Source organism: Typopeltis vanoorti, chromosome 11 (genome assembly GCF_054136105.1).
Source record: "Typopeltis vanoorti isolate ZY-2024b chromosome 11, IOZ_Tvanoo_1.0, whole genome shotgun sequence".
In the NCBI taxonomy this organism is placed as follows: Eukaryota; Metazoa; Arthropoda; class Arachnida; order Uropygi; family Thelyphonidae; genus Typopeltis; species Typopeltis vanoorti.
In genome coordinates this window covers 78,099,370-78,112,544 of record NC_143559.1, presented here as the reverse complement: position 1 = coordinate 78,112,544, position 13,175 = coordinate 78,099,370, and the positions used below count along the sequence as shown (strand labels likewise).

The 13,175-nt window shown below is 37.2% G+C and overlaps 1 protein-coding gene across 4 annotated transcripts in view; it reads left to right on the top strand.

Moving 5' to 3' along the window:
* LOC150101769 (zinc finger SWIM domain-containing protein 7-like) overlaps nucleotides 1–13,175 on the top strand; it is a 49,266-nt gene that overhangs the window by 9,931 nt on the left and 26,160 nt on the right. For all 4 annotated transcript variants that reach the window (XM_090400315.1, XM_090400317.1, XM_090400316.1 and 1 more), the window contains exon 2: nucleotides 3,031–3,098. In XM_090400315.1, coding sequence (XP_090256441.1) covers nucleotides 3,035–3,098 — 64 coding nt within the window. In that variant the 5' untranslated portion in view covers nucleotides 3,031–3,034. The remainder of the gene's footprint in view (nucleotides 1–3,030; nucleotides 3,099–13,175) is intronic.

The following is a 13,175-nucleotide window of genomic DNA, read 5'->3' as shown; positions in this document are numbered from 1 at the left end:
TTTTTTTAGGGTTTTTTTAGCTTTATTTTTTTAGATTTTCAAGTGGCATTCAAATGCACATATTATTATTATTATTATTATTATTATTATTATTATGTGACACCTCCAAGGAGTCCAAAGACTCATTGAGGGAGAGCACCTACTCTACAACTCTCCGTTTCCACCACTCACTCCACCAACTACAGTGAACCGCATCATCTACTGCTGCCCACCACCACTAGTATTTTTAAAGACAATCACAAACATCCATGCCCATGGCATGGATGTTTGTGATTGTCTTTAAACCTGCAGCCTTTTTGGCTGGACTGCAGATATGCTAACCACTTGTCCAAACAGGCTGACATATCCCAAAAGAGTGAAAGGAATGCAAAATAGCATCACTGCACAAGAGGTGGTGCCAAGAAAGTGTTCCAGCTGTAATCTATATTTGGGGTTAAAGCATTGGAGAGTTTGGTTAAGACTATAAAATACAGAGTTGGGTTGAGAGGTATAAGATTTTCATGATTTTGCAAAGGAGATGGTATTGTTTTGATAGAGTGACAAATATATTAGATAAAATAGTTTGTATATACAGTAATATTTTTGGACTTCCTGAAAGCATTTTGACTGACTACCACATTGAAAATAGGTGTACAAATTGCAAGGAGATATGGATTAATAATAGATTAGTGAAACTGGATAGGAGATTTGTTGTTTGTTAGCTATGAACAAGTTGTATACGAGGTGTGACTATTAAATAACGAGACTACTTGCAAAAATATGGTTTATTATTACAATTGTACAACTTAATTGTTATCTTCTTCAACATGCTCCCCTCCTTTATCTATACACTGTTGCATATGAATTTTCCATTGTTGGAAGCATTGCTGCAAGTCATCAGGTGTTATCTGCTTCAGTAGTGCTGCCGTTTTTTCCTTTACCTGATCCACTGACTGAAAATCGGTGCCCTTCAGTGCGGATTTCAACTTTGTAAAAAGGTAAAAGTTGCATGGAGCTAAGTCCGGCGAGTAAGGTGGATGGTCCAATACTGGGATCAGCCAGATACTGCTTTACAGACAGTGCACTGTGGGCTGGAGCATTGTCCTGATGGAGAATCCAAGTGTTGTTCTTCCACAGATCAGGTTTCGTCTTTCTCACTTGTTCTCTCAGCTTGGCCAGAACCTCAAGGTAATAACGTTGGTTAACTGTCTGACCCCCCCTGGTACCCATTCAACCATTACCGTGCCATTGATATAAAAAAAAACGATCAGCATCGTCTTCAGTTTTGACTTTCTCATTCTTGCTTTTTTCATTCTCGGTGACGTGGGAGTTTTCCAGTGCATCGATTGTCTCTTTGTTTCTGGATTGTACTGGAAAACCCACATCTCATCACATGTGATGATCTTCTCCTGCAAGTCTGGCTCTGGTGTCAGTTGTTCCATGATGTCAGTGCAAATTTGTTTCTGGACGTCTTTCTGCTCCTGACACAAGTTTTTGGGAACCATTTTGGTGCAGACTTTGTTCGTGTTCAATTGCTCATGCAAAATTTGTCATACATTCTCCTTATCAATGTGCACCATGTCTTCTATCATCCGAATGCTTGAACAGTGATTGTTGCAGACAATTTCATTAATTTTTGCAACGTTTTGTTCAGTTGCTGCCGTGACAGGGTGACCTGGTCATTCATCATCTTCAACGTTTTCTTGACCTCCAGCAAAGCATTTGTGCCATTCAAACATTTGCACATATGACATTGCATTATCACCATACACCTCCTGCAACAGTTTCAAACGCTCAGTTGGCAATTTCTTCAATTTCACAAGGAATTTGAGATTAATGCGCTGCTCGAGTTTAAAGTTAGACATTATTCTGGCAAAGCAACTTCACACAAGTTTATTTTATAATAATAATAATAATTGTATGATGATATATGGCCATGACTGAGATGGGGGACGTCATCTCCCACGTCCCCCCAAATTTTATCCGGGCTCCGGAACCGGCATAGCTGATGAAGCAGACCTATGGCTGGGTCAGTATTCTTGACTGTAATCCGTGTGTTCACTGGACTGGTTTGCCTGCTTGCGGGATGAAAAACCCCATATAAACTGGTGGAAAAAACCCTGCTGTCCACGTCCAAGACTGACTAACTTGGCTATGGCTGAGGAAGATCCTTAAGCTCCTCGCATCGTCGACGGGAATCGAACCTAGGACACTCCTTCCCCAGACATGTGGTTGCGAAGCGTATAGCCACCAGGCTAACCGCGCAGACTTTATTTTATAACTGCCTACGAGCTGAATGCTATGAGTGACAGTGAACAGCTCAACTGCTTCTAGAACCTTCAAGGTCATTCACTGCGCAAGTACATCCCACTGCTACGAGTACATGATTCACAGCACACCTTGTCTCTTTATTTAATAGCCACACCTTCTATAAAAGGAAATAGCATTGAGTGCTATGCTATAGGGCTCTGATTTTGGTGCATTTTATATTTCATGTATTTTGACAGAGAATACTATGTTCAGGAAGTTGAAGGATGATAGCAGTGATACTTATATTAAGTCCTTTCCTTAAAATTAAACAGGCTGGCTGCTCGGAACAAATAGAATTGCTATTTTAGTGTTACTTTGTGTGAGATTTTGTTCTTCCTAAAAGAAAAGTAAAAGAATTTAAAATTTTGGAATTCAGTAGTATAATGGTGTATACTTTGTTGATGGAACTGTATTCTAGAAGGAAAATGAGATTCCTAATCTGGGTAGAATTCACATAAATATGTAAATACATAAAATAAGACTGGAGTTTCATTTTCAGATTTTTAAAAATTTAGACATTTTTTTCCCAAACCATTTTAAGCAGTTTTCAAATTGATATTAGAAAATATAGGCTTACATATGGTAGTGAATAGTTGTCTGTAATGAACTAAATATTATCAATTTGCTGTGTATATAATATAATAGTACTCAAGCTTCAAAAAAATATGCTTTAATTTATGCCAAATTTAGTTGCAATTTAATGCAAAATAATTGAAAATTATACAATTTTGAACATTTCAGATAAATGGATGCTATAATTGAACAACTATTTAAAGAAGCTGGACGTGCATACAGAGAAAAGGGCATTTGTGAGTTCTGTGTTTTATTTTTATAATATGTATTTTGATTTTACAGAGAACTTCACAGAGAAATATTTATTTTTTACACTGCTACATTTTAATGCAGTTACATTGGCATATCATGTTCAATAAGATAATTATATATTTAATTGTTGATGTAAATTAATATAAGTGGTTCTCCTGTTATCGTCTTTGTTGAAGATAAAATTTTAATCATTTATCCAATCTGAGATGAAAGGAGGAATGTTTTTTTTTCCCCTTGCAAAACATAGGCTGCTATGCACATGCAGCTGACATCATTATTGTATTGCACTTCTAAGAGAGTCCAAGAACTCATTGCAAGTGCACTGCACTCCACTATCTCTACTATTTAATCCTCCGTATACACAAAATGCCATCTACCATCCATCCCTCCATAGTATTTATTTATTTTTTGTGTTTCTGTAAATTGTATGTATTTTTTAGTTGTTTTGTCTGTCTGGGAGGAGAAAAAGCTTTATCCTCTGTATGAGATTGGCTAACTCACCTCAATCACAACAGAAATCAAGAATTAAGTATTATATACTACACTTATGCCTTGTGGCCTTATCTCAACAATAATTTTAAGTAATTTACTGTATTATTTAATTCTATTATTTAAATAATACAACTTTACTTATGCTTGAGTACCCAACTGTAGAACTGTCAAAGATTATTATTACTTATTATTATTACCATATTATTATTACCCTTGGAGTCGAAGACTCATCTAGGAGGTCATTTTGTCGTACACACAGCTCATCACATCCTGCCTTAAACACAATCAAATTCTCTGCAGACACCACCCTCTCAGGCAAGGCATTCCAATCATTCACAACTTTGCATCCAAAAAAACTTGCTTCTCACTCCCCTACTCACACCCTCCTTATACAGCTTCCAGGGATGACCTCTGATTCTCCCCTGATCTCCCACTGTTTTCTGTAAAACCTCTTCAACATTGATCCTATAACAACCCCTTACTAACTTATAGGTCTCTATCTTATCACCTCTCTTCCTCATATTTGATATTCCAGAGATTAGAAACTACCTTAGTCAGTCATCTCTGGACCCTTTCCAGCATCTCTTCATTCTTTTGAAAACCAGGTGACCAAATCTGTGCACAGTAGTTCATCTGTGGCCTAATCAGAGCCTTATACAATGGAACAAGAATCTCCACTATCACCCCAAGATCTCTTATTTCCTCCACCTCCAATATATCCACATCACATCATTGTTTCCCAAATTTTAAAACCTTACATTTTGCAACATTGAACTGGTATCCCTATTTTCCTGTGCCCATTCACTCAATTTTTTCAAGTCTCCTTTAAGGCCCCAGCATCTTCTCTACTCTTCACAGTTCATCCCAACTTTGCATCATCTGCAAACAACTGAATATCCCCATCCAAATCTTTTCCAACATCATTAACATACAGGTTAAACAGCAATAGCCCTAAAACAGATTCCCCCCCCGCCCTCTGAGGCACACCACTAGTGACTTTCCTCTTTCAGGATATTGATCCCCCCATACACAACTTGCTGGTACCTATCAAATAGCCAGTCTCCGATCTAATGCACTAATCTAGTATCCAACACCCATCTGCTCTGGTTTGACCATCAACCTATCATGCAGTAATCTATCAAACACCTTTGCAAAATCTAAGTCTACTACTGTGTATCCCTTTCCTCAGTCCAATGAAGCCATCACCTTATTGTAATAGTAAGTAATTAGATTGCTAAAACATGACCTCCCTTTAGCAATTCCATGCTTTCCATCAAAGATAGTACCATTGTAGTCAATCCATTTCTGGATCCTGGTTCTCACCAGCCTCTCCAACACTTTAAACTATAACTGACACACAGATAGGTCTATAATTTGATGCTTGAGTTCTATCACCTCCTTTACGAAGTGGCACAAATCTTGCCCTCCTTCCACTCCTTTGGAACTCGATCCAGTGCAAGACTCATATTTAAAAAATATGTAAAGGCAGATGCCAACTCCCTGGCACATTCTTTCAAAATACATGGTGATATATTATCAAGTCCCACAGTCTTATTAACATCAAGTTTGCTCTAAATTAAAGATACCAAGAAATTGTATACTTGGTTTAATCCTTTATCCAAGTGTAAGAAAACACAGTTTGTGCCTGAAGTATTTTCAGGACTGGGGCAACTCGTATATAGAAGCTAATGACTTCACATCACTTGTCTTAGTATCCCATAATGCAAAGCACATATCCTTACAGGTATGTATAATGCTATGATTATGGGAAGGGTCTCTACCGACCAGTTTCGACCTTTACTTCAGGCACAAACTGTGTTTGCTTATACTTGGATAAAGGGTTAATGCTTTAATCACATCCTGGCAATATATGATTATATAAACCAAGTATATAATTTCTTGGTATTGTTAATTTATAGTATAACCAAGTGGAAAAACTTCCAACAACTATCTCTAATCCAGAGTATTTTAATAATAAGGTGTGAATCAGGAATGAAATTCATGTCCCACCTAAAAGACAATCACAAACATCCATGGCAGGATTTGAACCTACAGCCTTTTTGTTGGAGAGTGCATATGCTAACCAGGCTAGCAAAAAAGGTAGATGGAAAATGAATGGGAGCAACAGATGTGGCGAGTCAGCAGTTCTGCTGTAAAAGGATGTTGAACAACTGTTGCCTGTGTTAGTATATGTTGAGCATAAATGAGGTCATGATGGATGCCAGTTCTGCTGAACAATATCCATGGAAATATCTGGAGAAGAGAAAGAGATACAAAGTGGAAACTGGCCATCTGTGAGACAGTGGCTGCACAGAGAGTTGGAAGAGGAGTCCTCAGTTAGCTGAAATGCCCTTTTCTGAACAGCAAAAAGAATTTTTAAAGATGTTTTAGGTGCACCATCCAAAATGTGAGAGCACTATTTTAAAGTTGGGAAGATTTGGGATTTGTGCAGAGTATTAGCTGAACAGAGGAAAAGTAATATCTTGAGTGAAAAAGGATGTCAAGCTTTTTTGGAAGAATGTTATAGAAATTATGTGCTTATGCTAGGAAAAAGGCTAGGGGTAACTGTCAGTCTAAGAAGAGAGGTCTGGTCCAGGCTATTATACTTGGCATTTTCAAAGGGAGGAAGAAGAACTGAGGTCTTCTCTGCAAGAAAAAGAGACAACAGTTTTGTTTTAGAAGAATCAAAGGTGACTAGGTTGTTATTACTCCATTAAAGGATGATATGGAGATCAGTGTTTAGTGCACCAATTATAGATGATCTTCATGCTTAAGATACGCAAGCATTGTAAGGTGTGTGTGAGTAAGAGAGAGATGTTATTAGCAAAACTGGATAGTGATTGAAGTCAAGAAGACATGGTAATTTATGAATATGAAGAAGAGGGTGGACAAAACAATGAGGAATACTTGCATTACTAGAAAAATCTCAAGATATAATATCTTTACCAATACATGCAGTGAATGACCTGAAAGAGAACTTGCAGTTTAATTACAAAGGGTGAAAAGCAAACTCAGAAAGATGAGTTTGCTGAGAAGCCTGCAATACCAAACTTTATCAGATGCCTTGGAAATGTTGATTGTAACACCAGAGTTTTCTTTAAACCTTTACATGGCATGCATGTCCAGAGGCTGGTGATGCAAGTGAGTAGATCTGCTGTGGATCTTGATTGTCAGAATCCACATCGGTGGTAACTGATTAGTTCAGTTTTTCCAGGTATCGAAGTTGACTGCTGATGATTGTCTCCATTTAGATTGAACCAAGGTGAGAATAATAGTTTGATGGCAGACACTTATCAACTTTTTTTTTAGGATTGGCTGTATATGGGCTTGCATCCTTGCTGTGGGCACAGGCAGCTGTTCGTGGTGGAGGGATCTTCAAGTGATGCCCTTTTCATTCTTTCTCTTTTTCTTTGCTTTTCTTCCCATATTCTTTGCTTTACTTCTCTTGAGTCGTTTTTCACATCCTGTTTTCCACACCATCATTGGGATCCTATGCTTTGCTGCCATGGTTACCATGTGGCATGACCTGTGGTCACCCAGAAAGGGAGAGATCCTTGTAGTCCTGCACTAATTTGGCCTCTGCTTTAACAAAACAGGTGGTCCTGGATGGTCTACTCAGGATTAGTCAGCTAGTGAGCTTGCCTGTAAGTCTCCTACCACATTGTCCAGGGACAGGACTCATGACTTTGCTGTGGTGCTGGTATAGCATTCAGGGTAGTCCTGCCATTCCTCGCCTGAGCACAGTCATTGCTTGCTGGTCAGTGGACATCCATGTGTGGCTCCATGGCAGGTAGCTCTAGTGCTTACCAAAAAATCTCTTGAACATGAACTCTTCATCCTCAAATGTTTCATAGGCCCTAACCAGGTCCCAACTAAGTATTGATACCATAGATACATCATTTGATAACTGAAGTGAAAAAACAAAAGATGTGATATGAGTATAAATCTACTAGTTTTTCTTATGATCCATTTAACAGGTGAAAAGCCAATAGGAAAATGTCACTCTTCTTTATTCAAAAGGGTTCAGGTTCTCCCAAAACAGTTATGAAAAATTACATTCTGACAATATCCTTGTGGAAACATCATGTCAACAACATTCTGAAACCATGTGATGGGGAAGCCCCCCCCCCCCCCACACACACACTATCTTGTGGCTAGCCTATGGAACTGCTTTTTTGCTGTACCCTTGAAGATGGAGAGCGGCTATGGAGCTCTGCTATATGTCTTGGCCTGTTCTTGAAAGGTATTACCCACACTGCATGTCAGAAGATTGGAGAGACAAACTGGAACCCCTACTCTGTGACTAAACATAGCATCAACTGTTTCAGACCCTCCTTTCCCATTAAGCAAGGTGGTGTTTTATTGGGAACTGAAGTCATCTAATTCACCACTTAGTAGATCTATTTGACATTTTCGTCAACTAGGAAAACATCCTTAGATAGTGGGAATGGCACTGATAGTATCAGAGCCTCTTTGGCAGAAAGAAGGCCAAGTTGACCTGACTGGGAGAGGCTGCCATTCAGATCAGTTTGAGAATGTCCTCACCATTACATCTACCTAACTTTACCATCCAAGAACAGCCTTCTACCATAGATAGTAACAATCTGGTCTCTAGGAAATGAAGACCATTTTTGTAGGCGCAGGTTTCTGTGGTTTAGCAGTTCATAAGAAAGATTCCGATAATTGGACCACATGTTTATTAAGATAAATATCAATAAAAAATAAAAATAAAAAAACCCGACAAGTTTTGTAAGTCGTTTGACTTACATCTACAGGGGTCAAAGGTATTTTGAGTGATTTCTCAAGAAATGAGAAATTACTCAAAATAGTTCATTCTATGCAGTTGTGGCTGTCTAACTGATTATTAAATTAAATACCCGAATGCAGATTCAGTGCAATGCTAAGTTTGAACAATGCTGGATGCTGTCACGTTCTGTTGTTCATGTTCACATTGTCTGAGGTCTGACTTGGGTATATTTTTTTATCAATGCTGACCAAACTTGGTGTAGAATTAGGCCCAGGTTTTTGTTGCATTGCATTGGAATTCTAAGCATGTTTGCAGCTTCTTTAAATTTTCTTATGTAACAATTTTTTTTAATGTAAGACATGTTTGTTTTTGCTAGAGTACATTATGGCCAGTGGAAGTTGTATGCTACGCCTGATTTGTGTTCTCTTCTTTTTTGGATGTCTTTTTGGTCTTTGTTCATGCGAATTTCCCCTGATCTTCCCCATCTGGCCTATGTAGTAGATAACATAGGAACAATGAATTTTATAAACACCTGGTTTTTTTAAAGGATGATCTGTAGGTTTTGGGGGATGTAGAAATCTTGAAATTTTTTCCAGATGTAGAAAAGCAACTTTGATGTTATGTTTGTTTAGTAATTTGGCCATTTTGCCTGTAACATTCTTGATGTATGGAAGCGTCATTGCATTCTTGAAATCTTGCTTTTGTGAGATGCTTGTAGGAGGTGTGTTGAGGATTCTTTTTATTGTCTTAGGTTCATAACCATTTTTTTTTGAGAATCTGTGTTAATAAATATTGAAATTCTTCATTTCTCTGTTTTTCTGTGCTGGAAATATTATAAGGTCTGTCCCTCAAGGTTTTAATTAAACTTATTTTTTGCAAGGGGTGGTGGTGTGAGGCCACATTAAGAAATCTTCCTGTGTTGGTGGGTTTTCTATAAATGGAGAAAGATAATTTTTTATCTTTTTCCTTGACTTCTATTAGGATATCAAGAAAGGGAACTTTTTAATTGTTCTTCTTATTCCAAAGTAAATTTTATGTTGTTGTGTATATTATTCAGGTAATCTTTGAAAGCAGTTAGTTCTTCTGTTGTTCCTGGCCATATGATGAAAATATCGTCTACATAGCATAGCCAAATTTTCGGTTTTTTATGATAAATGTTTAAAGCATTATTTTCAAAATGTTCCATATATAGGTTAGCTAAAGCTAGGAAGAGGGGGGGGAAGCCCATAGCCAGTCATTCTTTTTATTACCAAAATTTGTAATGATACATGAAAAAAAGTATTTTTTATGCAATGTTTATAAAGTTCTACGATGTGCGGAGGAAAAAGGTCTTCAAGGAGATTTACTGTTTCATTTCTTGGAACATTTGTAAATAGGTTGATTGCATCCAAATTTGCTAAGATGTCTGAAGGTCCTATGCATATATCTTTTACCTTCTCAATAAAATGTGCACTGTTCTTAATGAAAGATGCTGTTTTTCCTATGTGTGGTAAAATCATGTTGGTGAGGTGTTTTGCCAAATTCGAGGTCAGAGAGTCTCTTCCATTCACTATCGGTCTTAAAGAATACCTATCTTGGGTATTTTTGGAACACCATATATTTTTGGAACCTATAGGTGGTTAGATTGTAGAGCTCTTTTCATTTTTTTGTTATGATCCTCAAAGTTCAAAACTACCGTTGCATTCCCTTTATCTGCCTTAATTACAGGGTGTTCGGGATAAATTTGACATATTTATAATTAATTATATTTTTCCGTAAGTTACATGTATTAACACACACTTCTCTTCATTTAAAAGTTTGGACCCTTCTTCATTCATATACAAGATGTCAGAAAGGATGGATAGCTGGAACCCACCTGAATCATGGAAGAGAATAACTTGTATCATGATGATTTGTGCCCGCCATCAAAATAAGGATATTACGACTGCTGCCCAATGCTCCCTGAATACAGTAAAAACAATCAGGCATGAACTAGAGACTTGCAATGGTGACTACGAGGATGTAGCAAGAAGAAAGATCCCTAGCAGACGATCTGATTGCGTTCGTACAGCAGAATTCCTCGCAAATCTGCAGGAACAGGTGTTGAAGAACCCTGGCATTGGAATTCGGGCTTTGTTCGTGGAGTTGCTAACTGTAGTCAAGCCCTGGATAACAAGGGTAGCCAATGGTAGGCCGTATGTATGGCAGCAGGATTCGGCCCCTTGCCACACCTCTGGGAAAAGTCAAAAATGGTTGTCTGAAAATTTCTACGACTTCACCAGTCCAAATGTTTGGCCTCCAAACTCCCCAGACCTTAACCCCATGGATTATTTTGTATGGGGCGCAGTTGAAAAAGACACCAATCGCACTTCCAGTAATACAAAAGCCCAGTTAATGGATAAAATTAAAACAGTTTTTGCGGCCCTTCCCAGGGAGACTGTAGCATCAGCTTGTTCGAGGTTCCGAAGCAGAATTGAAGCTGTGATCGATGCTAATGGTGGTTATTTTGAGTAAATCTTGTTGATAGTATTGTAATTAACTCTGCCTGTAATGTTTTTTTGTCAATTCATTAAATTTAATAGATACAAAGAAGATTTTCTTTTTCCTTACGAAACTGTCAAATTTATCCCGAACACCCTGTATAACAATAAATTTGTCTAATTTTAGTTCTTTGAGGGCTGTGTATTCTTCCATGTAAGGTAGGTTCCTGAGTGGTAATTTGCTTTGTAATAGCAAATTACCACACACAGGAAATACAACATCTTTCATTAAGAACAGTGCACATTTTATTGAGAAGGTAAAAGATATATACATAGGACCTTCAGACATCTTAGCAAATTTGGATGTAATCAACCTGTTTACAAATGTTCCCAGAAATGAAACAGTGAATCTCCTTGAAGACCTTTTTCCTCTGCACATCGTAGAACTTTATAAACATTGCATAAAAACTACTTTTTTTCATGTATCAAGACAAATTTTGGTAATAAAAAGAAGGACTGGCTATGAGCTCCCCTCTCTCCATGGCTTTAGCTAACCTATATATGGAACATTTTGAAAATAATGCTTTAAACATTTATCATAAAAAAACCGAAAATTTGGCTATGCTATGTAGACGATATTTTCATCATATGGCCAGGAACAACAACAGAAGAACTAACTGCTTTCAAAGATTACCTGAATAATATACACAACAACATAAAATTTACTTTGGAATAAGAAGAACAATTAAAAAGTTCCCTTTCTTGATATCCTAATAGAAGTCAAGGAAAAAGATAAAAAATTATCCTTCTCCATCTATAGAAAACCCACCAACACAGGAAGATTTCTTAATGCGGTCTCACACCACCACCCCTTGCAAAAAATAAGTTTAATTAAAACCTTGAGGGACAGAGCTTATAATATTTCCAGCACAGAAAAACAGAGAAATGAAGAATTTCAATATTTATTAACACAGATCCTCAAAAAAAAAGGTTATGAACCTAAGACAATAAAAAGAATCCTCAAACACATCTCCTACAAGCATCTCACAAAAGCAAGATTTCAAGAATGCAATCACGCTTCCATACATCAAGAATGTTACAGGCAAAATGGCCAAATTACTAAACAAACATAACATCAAAGTTGCTTTTCTACATCTGGAAAAAATTTCAAGATTTCTACATCCCCCAAAACCTACAGATCATCCTTTAAAAAATCCAGGTGTTTATAAAATTCATTGTTCCTGTGGCATCTGCTACATAGTCCAGACGAGGAAGATCAGGGGAAATTCGCATCAACGAACACCAAAAAGACGTCCAAAAAAGAAGAGAACACAAATCAAGCCTAGCATACCATACAACTTCCACTGGCCATAATGTACTCTGGCAAAAAACAAACATGTCTTACATTAAAAAAAAATGTTATATAAGAAAATTTAAAGAAGCTGCAAACATGCTTAAAATTCCAACGAAATGCAACAAAAACCAGAGCCTAATTCTACACCAAGTTTGGTCAGCATTGATAAAAAATATACCCAAGTCAGACCTCGGACAATCTGAACGTGAACAACAGAACATGACAGCATCCAGTATTGTTCATTTCTTCTGTTTAAACTTTTAGTTAACTTTGACCCCTGAAGATGTAAGTCAAGCGACTTACGAAACTTGTCGAGTTTTTTATTTTTATTTTTTATTGATATTTATCTTAATAAACATGTGGTCCAATTACCAGAATCTTTCTTATGAAGACCATTTTATTCCTGTCTGATTCACCTTGGAATACTAAGTCCAATGCACTAGTCTAATATCCAACCCTCATCTGCTCTAGTTTGACTATCAACTTGTCATGTGGTAATATATCATAAGCCTTTGCAAAGTCTAAGTATGCTACTATGTATGATGTATCCATCTCCCATGTCCAATGCTGCTCTCATCTTGTAATAACTAAGTAGATTACTTAGTTATTACAAGATGTTATCTCATCTTGTAATAACTAAGTAGATTACTTAGTTATTACAAGATGACTTCTCTTTAGCAAATCCATGCTGTTCATCAAAGATAATATGATATCAATCCAATTCTGGATTCTTTCCAACACTTTAATCACAACACCTGACACACAGATTGGCCTATAATTTGATGCTTGAATTCTATCGCCTCCTTCATGAAATGGTACAATTTTTTTCCTTCCACTCCTTTGGAACTTGACTGAATGTAAGACTCATTAAACAAATATGTCAAGGCAGATGTCAACTTCCTGGCCCATTCCTTCAAAATACAAGGTGATATGTCATAAATTCCCACAGTCTTGAAAGTTTTATTCCCACAGTCTTATTAATATCATGTTTGCTTAATTCTCCATATAC